The 19,471-nt window shown below is 38.3% G+C and overlaps 1 protein-coding gene and 1 pseudogene across 1 annotated transcript in view; both read right to left on the bottom strand.

The window, feature by feature from the left end:
* TMEM38B (transmembrane protein 38B) overlaps positions 1 to 19,471 on the bottom strand; it is a 65,337-nt gene that overhangs the window by 21,389 nt on the left and 24,477 nt on the right. Inside the window, exons 3-4 of the mRNA XM_052644574.1 lie at positions 3,695 to 3,879; positions 2,592 to 2,679 (exon numbers count right to left, since the gene is read on the bottom strand). Of these exons, the coding sequence (XP_052500534.1) occupies positions 2,592 to 2,679; positions 3,695 to 3,879 (273 nt within the window). The remainder of the gene's footprint in view (positions 1 to 2,591; positions 2,680 to 3,694; positions 3,880 to 19,471) is intronic.
* Positions 9,858 to 10,540, bottom strand: LOC128052135 (calmodulin-1-like; annotated as a pseudogene).

Raw genomic sequence — 19,471 nt, 5'->3', positions numbered from 1 at the left:
CACAACTTAGTGACTAAACAACACACATATATATATATATTCATATATTTATGACCAAATACTTTTGCATAGTGGAGAGAGCCTTTATGGTCTTAGAGAATATGTATGTTAGAATAAACAGAATGTTGGTAGAAACAAGAACATTAGAGGCACCAGTGAGGTCTCAGAAGGAAATGAGGAACATGATACTGGAAACTGAAAGAAAGGTAGTTATATGTGCTACAGTTTTGTGGTAAGCAGTGAACTTGGATATTTAGTTGAGATTTGGAAGCAAACTGCTGATGGTCTGAGTTGGTTTCTTCTTGCTTCTTACAATGAAGTGTGAGAGGAAAGCTTTGAATTGAGGAAATAACTGCTAAACAAAAAAACCAAGACTTGATGATTTGGGAAATTATCAGCCTATCCAGTCTGTAAAAAATTACAAAATTAGGAGAGTTATTCTTAGGAAGAGCTAGCTGTGGAGAGAAAGTTAAGGACGTGGCTGGGCAACTTTTGCTAGTGTTAAGAGATTAGGTGTATAATTCATGGATCCATTCAGCTCTCACAGCAGAAGCCAGGAATAAAAATGAGATTATCCAGGAAAGGTCTGTGGAGGATCATCTTGACTAACGGCATGGATCCCCTGTGTCATATTTGTGTGCATGCGTACACAGTTGCTCAGTCATGTCCAACTCTTTGTGATCCCATGGACTGTATACATAAATACACACATGGCCTTCCCTGGTGGCTCAGTGGTAAAAGAATCCACCTGCCAATGCAGGAGACACGGGTTCGATCCCTCATTAGGAAGATCCCCTGGAGAAGGGAATGGCAACCCAGTCCAGTATTCTTGCCTGGGGAATTCCATGGGCAGAGAAGCCTGGCAGGCTACTGTCTATGGGAGTAGCAAGAGTCGGACACGACTGACCAGCTAACACTTCCACTTTCTCACACACACACACACACACACACACACACACACACACACACAGAACTACTATTTCCCAAGTTTCACACATACACATACATGCATACACAAAATATCATAATGGACCCCATGATTTCACTTGACAAACTATTAATCACTCAATCATTCACATAGTATTTAATGACTATCTACTATGTGGTAGGTGCTCCAGATATAAAAGCAATCAAAAGAGAGAAAATCCCTGTACTTGGCCACTGGTATTCTTTGAAGCATGAGGGGAAGCCAAGGGGAGAGAAAAACAAACATAATGGATAAATAAATTATAAAATATGATAAATGTTGGGTGGGGGGAAATAGAGGGAAGTGTTTCAATTTTAAGTAAGGTAGTCCTCATTGAGAAGTTAAGCTCTGAAAAACTACTTTGAGCAAATTAGATAAGGGAGCTAGCCACCTAAGGAAAAAGATTCTAGACAGAGAGAGAAGTTAGTTTTAAAACAGACAACACCTGGCTTGTTCAAGGATACAGTGCAGTGAGCAAAGGAGAGAACAGTGAGAGCTGAAGTCAAAGCAAATTGGGTGTGGTGGAGACACGTATCTTAGGGAGTCTCAGAAGCCATTTGGGCGGACACTACAAGGTTTTAAACACAGGAGAATCACAACTTGATTTCAGTTTTACAGCCCTGAGAAATGTTTCACGGAAGAAATTTCAAGGTATATACTCAAAATGAGAAAAATGTCCCCTTTCATTAATGTCTTCTTATTTATAACATTTACGTATTTATCAAGCAAAGCTTCCTTTGTTCCATTTCTAAACTACCTCGTTCAAGCTTTAAGGGATACATTCTAAGTTAAACATCTGACATCTACTGGTTCATTCAAACACATATTTCATCATTCATACTACTTCTCAACCCTCATTTTTAATCCATTCTAATGAGTTTATTTTACATTAAGTCTTCCTCACCTTGCTTATTATGGCCACTAAAGCCTAAGTCTTTCCTTACTGAATTGTGCAAATGGTAACTATATTTTTTTATTTCATTTTCAGTTGCATCAGGAATACATTTGTGACTTATTTGATTGGGTCAATGTCTGTAGAGAAATCTAACAATTAGATTCTCCTAAATGGGTGCAAAAGGTAGTTTGAATTGTACAAGCACAGAATGGGTTATTTCCTCTTTTTCTTATTTTTTGTATGTAGTTACTCAACTCTCATTTTTAAACTAACAGAGCTTTATGATAATGTATTGACTATTCACATAAGTTTGACATTTTACCACCAGAACTATGAATAATTTGGAATCTGGGTGATGATGTAGCCATTAATGAAAATGCCAAAAGCCTGCCACTGATTCCAGAGAAGTCTGCTCCTGTTCTCAGTTCATAAATACACTCTCTTCCCACAATTCTATAACAATCCAAGAGCTTTTGCTTGGTTTTATTTTCTAAGAGGAAGAACCCACAGAAAAAGTAATCAATATTTATTTTTAAAGCTACATTTAAGACAGCAGACTTTCTGAAAAAAAAAAAAAAAAAGGTTTCCTGGTTTTCTCCCCATTATCATTTTATTTGTCTTTCTGTTTGTTTGTTTCATTCATGTTTAGAGTCTAAAATGTTTTAAAAATAAATTTGGTAAAATCTAAAGATAAAAGACCACGTCTCAGTATAGTCTATGCAAACTCACTAGGACATCTTCAGCCATTCCTCAGCTTCTGGTTTCCAACATCCTTTTACCAGCTGCTCAAAATTCGTGATAATGCTACCACCTGCACCTAAAAAGACCAAAATAAGATAGGAATGTGTTAGTTGTTTAGTCATGGCAAATTCTTTGCAAGCCCATGGACTACAGCCCACTGGTTTCCTCTGTCAGTGGACTTCTCCAGGAAAGGATACTAGAGTGGGTATCCATTCCCTTTTCCAGGGGATCTTCCCGAGCCAGGAATCCAACCCAGGTCTCCTGCACTGCAGACTGATACTTTACCGTCTGAACCACCGAAACAAGAATACTTAACCAAATATTCCTGAGAAAATATATGAAATGAAGCCATAATTCTCTCCTGACTTAAAATTCCAAGCTATAATTCTTAGGAGGAAGAAGAATGTTGCTTTCTACATTTATGGTACCGAGACAACTGCAGTTCTTTCATGGCAGCTGTTTATTGTACTACAATTAAGTTTAAAACTAGGGTCTCAGACAGAGATGTAACTTGAGGTTTGTTTCTGACCTGAAAAAATAAACTCCTCTGCTTTATCATTTCCTTCCCTGATTTTAGTTTTAGGTGCATAACTGTAACAACAGATTGAAAATTTAATTTCAACTTACAAAAGAACAATAAAGGTAGGTAATATAGAGTGAACATAAACCCATAATCTATCACATTTACTATTTCAGAGTATGCAAGATGGAAAAAAAATCCAGAAAAAACAAAGAGCAAAATTTCTTTAATTAGGTAAACAACATAATTTCTTATGTAAACTTGTTTTATTTATGATGACAACTACACCTTAATTAACTATGAATCTCTCTGGTTACAGCTATTAATCAAACCAATAATAAATATTGTATATTTTAAGACAATCAGCTGTAAAATAATGGCTGATGACTAGTACTAGTTAAGAGTGCCAGTTTTGGATTAAATTAACCAGTCAACAGAAACAATGCTTTCATATTCCAAAGAAGTCTCTGTTATTAAAGTATGTGGTCCCCACTAATGTAACTAAAGAACTATTCAGTATTTGTAGTATACCAATAACAGAATATTTATGAACACATGTTGTTAATATTACCTCGGGCCCATCCAATAGCTATCATGACTATCCAGCCATTTTTGTAATAGCTATTAGCATGTGTGACTCCACCTACTATTTTCCAAGTTCTGGTCACTTCCTTCATTCCCGCAGCCAACAGTTGAACAGGTAGGAATGAGTATCCCTGGGAAATTAGGTCATATGGGCAAAAAAATGCAATATACCTGAAATTAAAATTTAAATATTTTAATATGACTGTATCAGAACAAAAAAAATCTAGCGTTTATCAGCAATAACAATCTGATAAAACACAACAAATGAAATTATCCAAATAAACATGGAATTTGACTGCAAGAAGACCACAGATAATCTGAATCAAGTCAGTTTTTTTTTTTTTTTGGCTGCTCCATGAGGCATGTGGGATCTTAGTTCCCCAACCAGGGAACAATCCATGCTCCCTGCAGGAAAGCACAAATTGTTAACCACTGGACTGCCAGAGAAGTTCCAAAGTGTATTTTTTAAATCACATGAAGCACATAAAAGAAAATATGTCAAAAAGTCATAATGAAAGAGGAATATAAATTTTGTACTCCTGAGTACTCTATATATGCAGTAAGTTCCTAACCTGTGTCTGTACTACTCTAGAAGCTAAGTACTGAATGCACCAACAATATAAACCAAGTGTATAATCACCCTTACGGCAGAAAGCGAAGAAAAACTAAAGAGCCTCTTGATGAAAGTGAAAGAGGAGACTGAAAAAGTTGGCTTAAAGCTCAACATTCAGAAAACTAAGATCATGACATCTGGTCCCATCACTTCATGGGAAATAGATGGGGAAACAGTGGAAACAGTGAGAGGCTTTATTTTTATGGGCTCCAAAATCACGGCAGATGGTGACTGCAGCCATGAAATTAAAAGATGCTTACTCCTTGGAAGAAAAGTTATGACCAACCTAGACAGCATATTAAAAAGCAGAGACATTACTTTGTCAACAAAGGTCCGTCTAGTCAAGGCTATGGTTTTTCCAGTAGTCATGTATGGATGTGAGAGTTGGACTGTGAAGAAAGCTGAGCACCAAAGAATTGATGCTTTTGAACTGTGGTGCTGGAGAAGACTCTTGAGAGTCCCTTGGACTGCAAGGAGATCCAACCAGTCCATTCTGAAGGAGATCAGCCCTGGGTGTTCTTTGGAAGGAATGATGCTAAAGCTGAAACTCCAGTACTTTGGGCACCTCATGAGAAGAGTTGACTCACTGGAAAAGACTCTGATGCTGGGAGGGATTGGGGGCAGGAGGAGAAAGGGATGACAGAGGATGAGATGGTTTGATGGCATCACTGACTCAATGGACATGAGTCTGAGTAGACTCCGGGAGTTGGTGATGGACAGGGAGGCCTGGCATGGGGCAGTCCATGGGGTCACAAAGAGTTAGACATGACTGAGCAACTGAACTTGAACTTGATAATCACTTCTGCTTTCGGGTTTCTCTAGATAGAAAGTGAAAGGCGCTCAGTTGTGTCTGACTCTTTGTGACTCCATGGACTATACAGTCCATGGAATCCTTCAGGCCAGAATACTGGAGTGGGCAGCCTATCCCTTCTCCAGGGGATCTTCCCAACCCAGGGATTGAATCCAGGTCTCCCACATTGCAGGCGGATTCTTTACTAGCTGAGCCACAAGGGAAGCCCTCTCTAGGTACAGTGTCTTTCAAATTAGAAATGAGCCTTTGGTAACTGAGCAAGGAGCAGCATTTCAACCCCACTTACATCTTTAACTGTGCCCCTTTGTGTATAAACTGCAACCTATTCAGAGAAAGGTCATAGCTCTCAACGAGACAGATTCATTCATGTTAAGGGAAAACACATTTTCATACAGTTAAAAGAATATGAAGCTTGTTCTTCAACTCAGTTGAGTAAGTTTAAATTTCAACCAATTAAATTGTGATATTAGTTTAACAATAATTCACTCCTCAGGTGAATTATTTTCTGTAGCTTCATTTGTTCTAAGCATCTGTTCAACAATTCAACAGTAGTACTGATAGGAAGACATAGCACTCCCCCACCCCCATATTCCTAACACTCTCTGGCAGACAATTTTGTGCTTAAAGCAGAATATTTATCTTGAAGCAATGAGGAATATACTGCTTAAAAGAGGTACTCTATCTTTTCTAAAAGACGCTGTTAATCTTACTGTAATTCATGGTTCATAAATCCAAATTCCCAATAGTATTCATGGAATATGAAACCTGTTCACCAAAACATTACTTCAGAGACCAAATATAAGATGCAATGATTTGTCAGGCCTGAAGCACCCTCTCTTCTTCAACTCCACTTACCAATTCTTCCTTTTCTTCAAGATTTCACTCAAATACTACCATATACATTGACTTTGGGAGTTTCATTTAATAGTCTCAGTTCAGACTAAATTCTGATGGTTCCTATATTCAACATAGCTCTTCTATACCTTTTCTTTATGATAAATTATAACAGTCCTTAATGGCAGGAATCATTCATTGTGTTACCCCCTCACCTAAAACTCAGCATAATAAAAAGTACCCCTGAATTAAATCATTTATTAACAGCTAATAAATTAGTAGGAGGCAAAACACAAAACATATCAAAGAACCATCTGATAATTAAAGAGCTTTAAAGAAAAAACTAAATTACCTAAGAATAGTTAAAAGCTTTTTGAAAATGACTGGTATGATATAAAAACTTTACATGTTTATATAATATTTTGAAAGCCTCTCTTTAAATTCTCTCTTTAAAAGTAGAACAAATTTCCAGGAAGTAGGTTAGGTGCCAGGAAAAGAAAAGAGTTACACTTAAGCAATTTTTTAAAGTATTATTTTAAGTAAAATAAAAATAATGTATGCTCAAAATACTCAAAACAAAAACACAACAAATAAAAATAATACAAATGACCCCATTTTCATTCTCCACACAGAAATTATCTTCAACATGAGTTGAAAGCCTAAACTACAAGAGCAATCTTGGCATTTTTCCCCCCCTAACTAGGGATCAAACCCATGCCCCCTGCAGTGAAAGCACTGAATCTTAACCACTGGATCACCAAGGAAGTCTCAATCTTGGAGTTTTTATATCCAGCTATGTGACACTTTCCAGTTTATCGTGATCCACACAGTCAAAGCCTTTGGCATAGTCAATAAAGCAGAAATTGATGTTTTTCTGGAACTCTCTTGCTTTTTCCATGATCCAGCGGATGTTGACAATTTGATCCCTGGTTCCTCTGCCTTTTCTAAAACTAGCTTGAATATCTGGAAGTTCACGGTTCACGTGTTGATGAAGTTTGGCTTGGAGACCACCTGACCTGCCTCTTCAGAAACCTGTATGTCAGGAAGCAACAGTTAGAACTGGACATGGAACAACAGACTGGTTCCAAATAGGAAAAGGAGTACGTCAAGGCTGTTTATTGTCACCCTGCTTATTTAACTTCTATGCAGAGAACATCATGAGAAACGCTGGGCTGGAAGAAGCATAAGCTGGAATCAAGATTGCTGGGAGAAATATCAATAACTTCAGATATGCAGATGACACCACCCTTATGGCAGAAAGTGAAGAGGAACTAAAAAGCCTCTTGATGAAAGTGAAAGAGGAGAGTGAAAAAGTTGGCTTAAAGCTCAACATTCAGAAAACTAAGATCATGACATCTGGTCCCATCACTTCATGGGAAATAGATGGGGAAACAGTGGAAACAGTGTCAGACTTTATTTTTTCAGGCTCCAAAATCACTGCAGATGGTGAGACTGCAGCTATGAAATTAAAAGACGCTTACTCCTTAGAAGAAAAGTTATGACCAACCTAGATAGCATATTAAAAAGCAGAGACATTACTTTGTCAACAAAGGTCCGTCTAGTCAAGGCTATGGTTTTTCCAGTAGTCATGTATGGATGTGAGAGTTGGACTGTGAAGAAAGCTGAGTGCCGAAGAATTGATGCTTTTGAACTGTGGTGCTGGAGAAGACTCTTGAGAGTCCCTTGGACTGCAAGGAGATCCAACCAGTCCATTCTGAAGGAGATCAGCCCTGGGTGTTCTTTGGAAGGAATGATGCTAAAGCTGAAACTCCAGTACTTTGGGCACCTCATGTGAAGAGTTGACTCATTGGAAAAGACTGATGCTGGGAGGGATTGGGGGCAGGAGGAGAAGGGGACGACAGAGGATGAGATAGCTGGATGGCACCACTGACTTCATGGACGTGAGTCTGGGTGAACTCCGGGAGTTGGTGATGGACAGGGAGGCCTGGCGTGCTGCGATTCATGGGGTCACAGAGAGTTGGACACGACTGAGCGACTGAACTGAACTGAACTGACAGCTGACTTATTGGAAAAGACCCTGATGATGCTGGGAGGGATTAGGGGCAGGAGAAGGGGACGACAGAGGATGAGATGGCTGGATGGCATCACCGACTTGATGCACATGAGTTTGGGTAGACTCTGGGAGCTGGTGATGGACAGGGAGGCCTGGCGTGCTGTAATTCATGTGGTCGCAAAGAGTCGGACACGACTGAGGGACTGAATTGAACTGATGTGACATTTTGGCATATGGTCTAAAAATCTGTAATTACTGCTATTTCTAATAAATAGGTCTTTATTGCATTTCAAATATTTCTAAAGTATACCTATAACACACTAATATTTGACAAAAATAGTTCTCATTTCAAGTGTTAAATAGCCACAGGGCAAAAGAACTGTTTATTGTGCTCCACAGACTTACAAGTAAGCAAATCAGACCAGCGGCTCCCTAAACAGCCATTCCCGCTCTATAACACGTTAGCTTTTTAAAATTCCGTTGATGACTCACTCAACCAACACTCATTAAGGAATCATGTTCTTCCTTCTGTAAAGATTATAATTTCACCTTTAATTAAAATTGTCGCATCTAAGGAACTTTTAACTTTAAAGCGCTTAAAGAAAACATATCAGAAAAGAAGGACTGCAACATAACAGGAAATGGAACAAGAAGGCAATTTATTTCTCATATATTTTTAAGTCACTTATATTAACAGAGAGAAAAAAAAGACAAGGAATAGTGCTAAATAACAAAAGTTAGTCTAAAATAGGATACAAACAGGATGCAAGGCCACTGACAAATAAAAGTTGAAACAGTTAAAATAGGAAGATGAAATGAGAATTTAGGTTAATACGAAGAGTTGAGCTTCCACGGTTAATCACTGAGAACTCTGCCTTCATTCCCCCTTAATTCCCCTCCTCTGACTACCAAAAACAGGATAACTTAACCAAGCCAAAAGAGCAATAAACTAAACGCAGTTCATATTAGTCCAATAAGATAGCTTTTCTCTTGCTCTCAATCTCTAACAAATTAATAACTTTACATATATTCTCTGAAAAAGACTATTACAGATGACAGACTTATATAACTATACTTTTTTTTTAAGTTAATGGTCTTTTTATTGGGGAAAAAAAAAAGACTAGCATTTACAACTTGGAATGGATGTAAATTGTAAATTTCTTGAACAGCAATGTTGATGGTTGTGCTGAAGTCCATAGCCACAGCCTACTCTGCCGGCTTCAAGTCATGGTTTGGAAGGTTTTAGAAACAGAGAGTGCAAAGATGCTCCCTTGATCAAAGTTTCTTTTTAAAAATTTGTATGAATGGTGATAGCCTGACACCCATTCCACTCAGCACAACGCGGACAACGCTGCAGACAGACAGACACGCCGCCAGTGTGCGTCAGGGTCGCCAGGGGCGTTAGAGAGGCCCGCCCTGCAGCAGGGGAGCTCTGCTTGGACAGTTACCCACACAGCATCCTGAGGCGAACCAATTTTAAATGCCTCTTCTCAGTAAACCAGCTATGACAATTTACACTAACAATTTGAACTAGAACCCCTCTGAGCAGGTTTTGAATTTGTTTTTTTCACTTTTTCATTTTTAATACAAACGCCTGACTGTGCTCAATTGTCAAGCTGCATGCATGAAAAACTGGCCAGCCCAAACAGTGTTATTAATCATGAGCAGATGGACCTGCCAGGAGTCCACGAAGTGCTTCCTTATTGTTAAGGTAGGACAAGTATTTATATCGGAAAACTGATGTGTAGCTTGATCTTTAGGGGACAGGACCACCAACCAATACATGCAGATTTTTTGTGTGTGGACAGAAGGTACTTTTGACATTCAGTTTTGCTATATAGAAACAGAACGAGTAAATGAACTTTTTTTTTTTGCAAGAGGTAAGTAAAAGATTCAATTTGATTCTTCTGGGGAGGGGGAAAGGAGTTGAAAGTAGGTCTTCATTTTGCAGTCATCATCTGTACGAATTCTTCGTAGTTGACTTGTCCGTCTCCATCGATGTCAGCTTCTCTGATCGTCTCCTCTATTTCCTCATCTGTCAGTTTCTCTCCCAGGTTTGTCATGACGGGGCAGAGCTCTGCGGCGCTGATGTAACCGTTGCCATCCTTATCAAAGACTCGGAATGCCTCGCGGATTTCTTCTTCACTGTCGGTGTCTTTCTTTTTTCTCGCCATCGTAGTCAAAAATTCTGGGAAGTCAATGGTGCCATTACCATCGGCGTCCACCTCGTTGATCATGTCCTGCAATTAGGCTTCTGTTGGGTTCTGGCCCAACGACCTCATGACGGTTCCAAGTTCCTTGGTTGTGATGGTGCCATCACCATCTTTGTCAAATACGGAGAAAGCTTCCTTGAATTCAGCAATCTGCTCTTCGGTCAGCTGATCAGCCATGGTGCAAGCGAGGCAGGGAGGCCGAGAGAGCGAGGGTGGCCGCGCCGGGGCCGGGACCGCAGGGCACCTCCGCTACAGCTGCTGCGGGGGCCCTGTGTGCGCTGAGCGCTGTGCCGTCACCGACCGCCGCCGCCGCCAACTGCGCTAACGGTTCCGCGCCTGCCAGGCTCCCAGCATCGCCGCCCATAACTATACTTTTTGTTGTATTTCTCCTCATAAAAATGCAGTATCAGTTATGTAAATGTGCAATGTATAATAACTGATACTTAGAAGTTAAAGGAAAATAAACTGGGGCATAAAAATCAATACATAGACGAATTATAAAATATTTACTTCCTCCCAGAAACAGTTTTCAAAAGGAAAAATCCTATGAAAGGCTATACTGTCTTCCAAACGACACTGAACCTACCATGACACACCAAGTTACTGTTTCCCTTTGCCAGCAGATGGTGCTAATTTCCAGACGTGAGCACTAAGAGCTATTATACTAAAGATGACTTTCCCAATAATTGTATTCACATACTCCCTTAGTTTAACTTGCTAGAGTTAAAAGTATACCACAAACATTTCAATCTCTCAAATTAAAATCAAATGAAGCTAAGATTAGAAACTTGTTCTCAACATTAAAACCTGAAAAAAGAAAACATTAAAATACAATGTGTCTTTAAGCAAGCACCATTTTTTTGTATTTAAGGGTCTGTGAACACAAAGACAATGTATTTCCCAAATCCAAAACAAAAAGCTGTGAAAGGGCAGACTAAAGGACTAGGTAGCTTAGGTTTGAATCCTGGCTCCAGCTACTAGACACCTGTGATTCCTTGGGCAAGTTATTTAAGCCTTCTTGTCTCAGATCCCTTATCTACCAAATGAAAATAAAACGGAACTTGCCTCACTGGTTTCCTGTGAGGTTAAATGAGAGGACAAATATAGAGCACTTAGAAAAGTGCCTGAAACAGTAAGTACTGCATCAGTGGGTGCTATTGTTGTTGTTTCGTAGTACCCAACAAAACAACTAGAACCAATAAAAAAGGTCATCAGAAGAAGAATGAATATCGATATTAATATAATAGATTATACCACAATGAGGAGGAATGTATCACAGCTACAAACAAAACACAGATGAATCTAAGTAACATAATGCTGAGTGAAAAAAGCCGTAGAGAACTATATAATACTCCACTTTAAAACAGGGCAAAAAACAAATAAAACTAAAAAGATATGCTGTTTAGATATTCATGTGTAAGATATACACCTTTTTCTAAAAAGTAAGATAAACACAAACAAGGCAGAAATTATCTGTACAAAAAGTGCAGGGAGATGGGATGAGAGAAAATTAGCATAATCATTTGAGAAATGATTTGTTATTATCTAGTAGAGCTTAAAAATCACTTTCCCTATAACTCAAAAAATATATTCTTAAATTATACCAAAAGAAAAATCTCTTGGCATATCATGTGTATCATGTTCTTAGCAACATTATAATAGAAAAAAAAAACTGGATACAATTCTATGTCAACAAAGAAATGGATGAAATATGACCACAATTCATTCTGATAAGCTATACAGGAGAGAAAATTAGTAAATTATAACCATACGCCATAAGGCTGAATCTCAGGAACAAAGGCTGGACAAAAAAAGCAAGTCAATGAAAAATACATATATATGATTTCATTTATAAAACTGTCATGAAATATACTGTTTAGAAATATATATGCCAGAACTACACAGAAAAGTAAAGAAATGATAGGTACAACATTTAAACTGTGGTGTTGGAGAAGACTCTTGAGAGTCCCTTGGACTGCAAGGAGATCCAACCAGTCCATTCTGAAGGAGATCAGTCCTGGGTGTTCACTGGAAAGACTGATGCTAAAGCTGAAACTCCAATACTTTGGCCACCTCATAGAAATAGTTTACTCATTGGAAAAGACTCTGATGCTGGGAGGGATTGGGGGCAGGAGGAGAAGGGGACGACAGAGGATGAGATGGCTGGATGGCATCACCGACTCGATGGATGTGAGTCTGAGTGAACTCCGGGAGTTGGTGATGGACAGGGAGGCCTGGCGTGCTGGGATTCATGGGGTCGCAGAGTCAGACATGACTGAGCGACTGAACTGAAGGAAGAAAGGAGATGGGATTGGGCTGAGCATGGAAGGTCACACAAGGGACATCAAAACTAATGACAAGTAATCTGAGAAGGTGGTGGCAGCAGTAGTTGCACAGATTTAGATCTCTTCCAATCCCCACATAAAAACAGACATGGCAACTAGAGAGCAAAGCCAAAATCCCATCCACAGCACTTACAACAGAACTATGTGACAAGGTATCCCTTCAAATCCCAAAGTGTAAATAGAGAGGCAAATCACCAGCACCCACAGACCTAAACTGCTTGACAGGAAGAAGAAAGTAAGCGGCAGCTAACAGACCTAAGAACAAAACAGCTTCAAAATAACTATCGGGTATTCACTAGAAAACACAGCAGGCCAACTTGGAAAACAACAGCTGAAACTGGAAGGATTCTGACATTTCCAATACTAGGTAAGACAAAGTGTCCATGATAAGAAGGTCCATAGGGGTTTGACCAACATAGTCCCCATGAACTCTGAAAACTGATCCACCTAGAACAAGTCCCATAATGAGAATCAAAACTGAGCATGGACTTCCCTGGTGGCCCAGTGGTTAAGACTCTGAGCTTCCACTGCAGAGGCCTCAGGTTTGACACCTGGTCAAGGAAGTTAAACATGTCACGGGGTGTGGTGAAAAAAAAAAAAAAAAACTGAGCAGGACAGAACAACAAAAGCAGGGAAAAGTACAGACCAAACCGGGGAAGAGGAAAAGACTGGTGAAATCTCAGAAAGCAAGTCATCATCTTTTGAATACTATATAACAACCGATGCAGGAACTCTATGAAGTCAGAGAATCTTTCATGAGTTTTACTTTATCTTAAAAGTTCAACAAACTTGACTCCACATAAAAATGACCAACAGAAAATTATCAGGTCAAACCCTATATAAATTTATTATTATAAGAGAAAAAAATTCCCTATAATGAAAGTACTCAGGTAAATGTGTTCACAAAACAGATCAAAACTGCAACCTATTTCAAAACAAGGTAAAGACATTAAGAAAGTGATACAACACATAAAACAATGCACATCAAAAACAGAAAAACAGAGAACCAGAGATAAAATGCTCACAAAGAGTAAGAAAAAAGATTTAAAAAATTATTTCAGTAATGAAGACCAAACTAGAAGTAAAACAAAGAGAAATAAAATAATAGGGCCTTCTAAAAAAAGACTAGGTAAAAAAGAAAAATTTTTAAAAAGTTTAAAGACATAAAAAGGTTCACTGAAGAAAGGCAAAAAAGAGCCAATAGGAGTTCCTGGAGAAAATCAAAGCAAGAGAAGAGTACATATTATAAAAGTTTTCTCAATTTAAAACACACACACACATAGCTACTAAAAAGGACAGACCACATACCTAAAAATGAGCCCCAAATGACTAACACCTAGTAATATTTAATTTAAATTATTAGACTTTCATGCCAGAAAAAAAAAGCTTTGGAGCATTTAGAAAAGAAAAACATGTGACTTATAAGAGAAAGAAAATTAAATGATCAGTTTTTCACAGAATGCTTCATAAACAAGAAAACTGAGTAACATATTTAAAATACTCTGAGCTGGAAAGTATGATCCCATGATCCTGTATCCAATAAAACTGACTTTCAAGTCCAAAAAACACAAACTTACCAACACATGAGAATTTAGGGACTACTATTCCAGATGAATGAATTAGAGAAAAAACCTTCAGAAAACCAAAATTACAACAGACACAGACATAAGGACTGATAAAAAAACATTAAATATACAGTTAGCTATAAAACAAACACTGAAAAGGAATGTAGAAGGAAGAATATAGTACACAATAACTATTACTATGACAGTGTAGAATAGTTCATCTATTTTAAAAATAGGAAGACAATGAAAACAGTATATGCAAGAAAATATTTTCAGTAATCATATCAGTGGTGGTATTCATATGATTACTCCAAAACTATTATGTATTGTGTGAATGATACAAAATAAATGGGCAGTGTTGAAATATCCTAATTCTATCATATCTTGTGCCCTTAAGAATCAAAATTTTTCATTTCAGTTCAGTTCAGTGGCTCAGTGGTGTCTGACTCTTTGCGACCCCACGAAGTGCAGCACGCCAGGCCTCCCTGTCCATCACCAACTCCTGGAGTTTACTCAAATTCAGGTCCATTGAGTCAGTGATGCCATCCAACCATTTCATCCTCTGTTGTCCCCTTTTCCTCCCACCTTCCATCTTTCCCAGCATCAGGATCTTTTCAAATGAGTCAATTCTTCGCATCAGGTGGCCAAAGTATTTGAGTTTCACCTTTAGCATCAGTCCTTCCAATGAATTTTCAGGACTGATCTCCTTTGGAATGGACTGGTTGGATCTCCTTGCTGTCCAAGGGACTATTAAGAGTCTTCTCCAACACCACAGTTCAAATGCATCAATTCTTTGGCACTCAGTTATCTTCACAGTCCAACTCTCACATCCATACATGACTACTGGAAAAACCATAGCTTTGACGAGACAGACATTTGTTGACAAAGTAATATCTCTGCTTTTTAATATGCTGTCTAGGTTGATCATAGCTTTTCTTCCAAGGAGCAAGTGTCTTTTAATTTCATGGCTGCAGTCACCATCTGCAGTGATTTTGGAGCCCCAAAAAATAAAGTCTGACACTGTTTCCACTATTTCCCCATCTATTTGCCATTAAGTAATGGGACCAGATGCCATGATCTTAGTTTCTGAATGTTGAGCTTTAAGCCAACTTTTTCACTCTCCTCTTTCATTTTCATCAAGAGGCTCTTTAGTTCTTCTTCACTTTCTGCCATAAGGGTGGTGTCGTCTGCATATCTGAGGTTATTGATATTTCTTCTGAAAATCTTGATTCCAGCTTGCGTTTCCTCCGGCCCAGTGTTTCTCATGATGGACTCTGCATGTAAGTTAATAAGCAGGGTGACAATATACAGCCTTGACGTACTCCTTTCCCTCGTTGGAACCAGTCTGTTGTTCCATGTCCAGTTCTAACTGTTGCTTCCTGACCTGCACACAGACTTCTCAAGAGGCAGGTCAGGTGATCTGGTATTCCCATCTCTTTCAAGAATTTTCCACAATTTGTGGTGACAGAAACAGTCAAAGGCTTTGGCACAGTCAATTAAGCAGAAATAGATGTTTTTCTGGAACTCTCTTGCTTTTTCCATGATCCAGCAAATGCTGGCAATTTGATCTCTGGTTTCTCTGCCTTTTCTAAAACCAGCTTGAACATCTGGAAGTTCACAGTTCAAGTACTGTTGAAGCTTGCCTTGGAGAATTTTGAGCATTGCTTTACTAGCGTGTGAGATGAGTGCAATTGTGCGGTAGTTTGAGCATTCTTTGGCATTGCCTTTCTTAGGGATTGGAATGAAAACTGACCTTTTCCAGTCCCGTGGCCACTGCTGAGTTTTCCAAATTTGCTGGCATATTGAGTGCAGCACTTTCACAGCATCATCTTTCAGGATTTGGAACAGCTCAACTGGAATTCCATCACCTCCACTAGCTTTGTTCATAGTGATGCTTCCAAAGGCCCGCTTGACTTCACATTCCAGGATGTCTGGATCTAGGTGAATGATCATACCATCGTGATTATCTGGGTCATGAAGATCTTTTTGTATAGTTCTTCTGTGTATTCTTGCCACCTCTTCTTAATATCTTCTGCTTCTCTTAGGTCCATACCATTTCTGTCCTTTATTGAGCCCATCTTTGCATGAAATGTTCCCTTGGTATCTCTAATTTCCTTAAAGAAATCTCCAGTCTTTCCCATTCTGTTGTTTTCCTCTATTTCTTTGCACTGATCACTGATGAAGGCTTTCTTACCTCTCCTTGGTATTCTTTGGAACTCTGCATTCAGATGCTTATATCTTTCCTTTTCTCCTTTTTCGCTTCTCTTCGCTTCACAGCTATTTGTAAGGCCTCCTCAGACAGCCATTCTGCCTTTTTGCATTTCTTTTCTTGGGGATGGTCTTGATCCCTGTCTCCTGTACAATGTCACCAACCTCTGTCCATAGTTCGTTCATCAGGCACTCTATCAGATCTAATCTCTTGAATCTATTTGTCACTTTCATTGTATAATCGTTAAGGGGTTTGATTTAGGTCATACCTGAATGGTCTAGTGGTTTTCCCTACCTTCTTCAATTTAAGTCTGAATTTGGCAATAAGGAGTTCAGGACCTGAGCCTCAGTCAGCTCCCAGTCTTGTGTTTGCTGACTGTACAGAGCTTCTCCATCTTTGACTGCAAAGAATATAATCAGTCTGATTCGGTGTTGACTATCTGGTGATGTCCATGTGTAGAGTCTTCTCTTCTGCTGTTGGAAGAGGGTATTTGCTATGACCAGTGCATTCTCTTGGCAAAACTCTATTAGCCTTTGCCCTGCTTCATTCTGTACTCTAAGGCCAAATCTGCCTGTTACTCCAGGTGTTTCTTGACCTCCTACTTCTGCATTCCACTCCCCTGTAATGAATGAACAGGACATCTTTTTTGTGTGTTAGTTCTAGAAGGTCTTATAGATCTTCATAGAATTGTTCCACTTCAGCTTCTTCAGCATTACTGGTCAGGGCACAGACTTGTATTACCATGATACTGAATTCTTAATTCAAAATTCTTAGTGTGGAAGAAAGAAGATACATATGTAACAGAGAAAAGTTACATAAATTCTACGATTCTGAATTTCAGTTAGAAATATCAATGAACTCATGAGTTATTTTATCTTTATTTTTCCTAGCTCTGTCCACTGAAAAGACCTAGAATACATAAGTAGTTAAGAATAATGAACATGTCTAGTGTTCAGACTGTGACCCTGAAATACCTTTTCTCCTATAAGGAACCAGAGTTTACTACAGAAATCAGTAATTCCAGAAGAAAGTACAAGATGAATCTTGTATTGATTAAGTAGCAAGGAAGCTAATCAAAATCTTACAAGCCAATCTGAAGAAATCCCATTGGTCAACAAAGGGTCAATTTGAGCTTTAATAATAGGAAAATTCCAATTTATTGAAACCAATAAAATACTCTTAATCCATGAGCTCATACTTACTTAAAATTATTTTTTTTAATTACAACAGCAACAACAAAAAAATACTGGTCACTTCTGAAGAACAGCAGGGGACCAATTCATAATCCTGAAAACTGTAAATAAAAAGCAAGAATCAAGTATTTATCCTCCTTTCCTTTATGAAACTATATAACTTGGGTAACCAAATAATGGATGATTTGTGGGAAGTATTTATTCATAATACTACTTCAATTAATATACAGAAGAAAAGACGGACTATTGCCATTTTGAAATTCTCAATTAGTTATCAGATGAAAGCCATTGAAAGAGTACTAACATCAATCAAAAAAAAGCTAATCACACATTCTGGTCTCTTATGGTCTTACTAATCAAAGGGATCTAGGAGGAGAAGGGGACGACAGAGGATGAGATGGTGGGATGGCATCACCAACACAATGGACGTGGGTTTGGGTGGACTCCAGGAGTTGGTGGAGTTGGACAGGGAGGCCTGGCATGCTGCAGTTGATGGGGTCTCAAAGAGTCGGACACAACTGAGCGACTGAACTGAACTGAATATGAATCTGCTCTGGATTCTGGATCAATCTGCCAATTATCAGGAAACAGAGAATAGAGGAATATAATGATCTGCACCATAAGTATGCAATCAGCAAACTCACAAGTAAAGAAAAGTCTACATGTCAAATAGCTCTGGTTCTTCATGAGGTAACTATAAGGAAAAACAGAATGGAAGGGAAACTGATAAAATCAAAGAGACTTAAGAGACATTAAAATTTTTAATGGGTGTAACTAAATTATAGTGTCTTGGAATGAACATCTGGATGATAAAATTTTGTATGCAAAGAAGTCATGAACATAAAAGTCAGGATAATGGTGTGCTATCATCTATCATTTGGCTTCCTAGTTCATCCAGGAAAGGAAGGATCTATACTTGATTCTTGCTCTTTGTTTACAGTTTTCAGGATATGAACTGGTCCCCTGCTGTTCTCCAAAAGTTTCCAGTTCTTTTTGTTCCTGTTATTTAAAAAAAAAAATTTTAAGTAAGTATGAGCTCATGGATTAAGCATATTTTATGGGTTTCAATAAATTGGAATTTTATTATTAAAGCTCAAATTGTCCCTTCATTGACCAGGGGGAATTTCTTCAGATTGGCTCTTGATACTGATTAGCTTCCTTGCTAGTTACTATAAGATTCATCTTGTACTTTCTTCTGGAAGAAAGAATCCAAATCAAATTCAGGTTAGATCCTTTTATTTAGCAAGACCATAAGAGACCCAAAATGTCTGATAAGCTTTTTTTTTTGCTGATGTTAATACTCTTAATGACTTTTGTCTGATAACTAATTGAGAATTTCAAAATGGCAATACTCAGTCTTTTCTTCTTTTATTATTTAAGGTGGAAAGGGAGTTGTGATTGGAATGTGACACCCGGAAGGAACTTCTGGGACAGATGACAAAGCTTTATTTCTTGACTTGGGTCATGGTTTCAAGGATATACCTAGCAATAATTCATTGGGCGATGTACTTGGTTTTCTGAATTTTTACTTTATAATAAAATATTTTTGGAAGACGACAGAGCATGAGATGACTGGATGGCATCACCGACTCAATGGACATGAGTTTGAGTAAACTCTAGACGGTCAGGGAGGCCTGGCACACTGCAGTCCATGCGGTCACAAAGAGTCGGACATGACTGAGCAACTGAACTGAACTGAATTTTTTTTTAATGTAAATGATGGATATAAAAGTTTTTATTGTGTCATAATTCTTTGTCTTCTGCATATATTATAAATATTCCTTTGCACCTACTCAATATTAATTGAAAGTTTAAAATTAAAAAACATATATTGTTTATAATGAAAGTTCATCTTGGTTAAGATCATGCTAATTTGAAATTGAGACCCTGTCATTTACCAATATATCAATCATCAATTTCCTCTTATATTAAATGGGAATAATAAAAGATTTCAAGTTAACAACTA

This window comes from Budorcas taxicolor, chromosome 8 (genome assembly GCF_023091745.1).
Source record: "Budorcas taxicolor isolate Tak-1 chromosome 8, Takin1.1, whole genome shotgun sequence".
Lineage (NCBI taxonomy): Eukaryota > Metazoa > Chordata > Mammalia > Artiodactyla > Bovidae > Budorcas > Budorcas taxicolor.
Note: the sequence above shows the minus strand (reverse complement) of the source record. Positions and strands in the feature narration are given on the sequence as shown.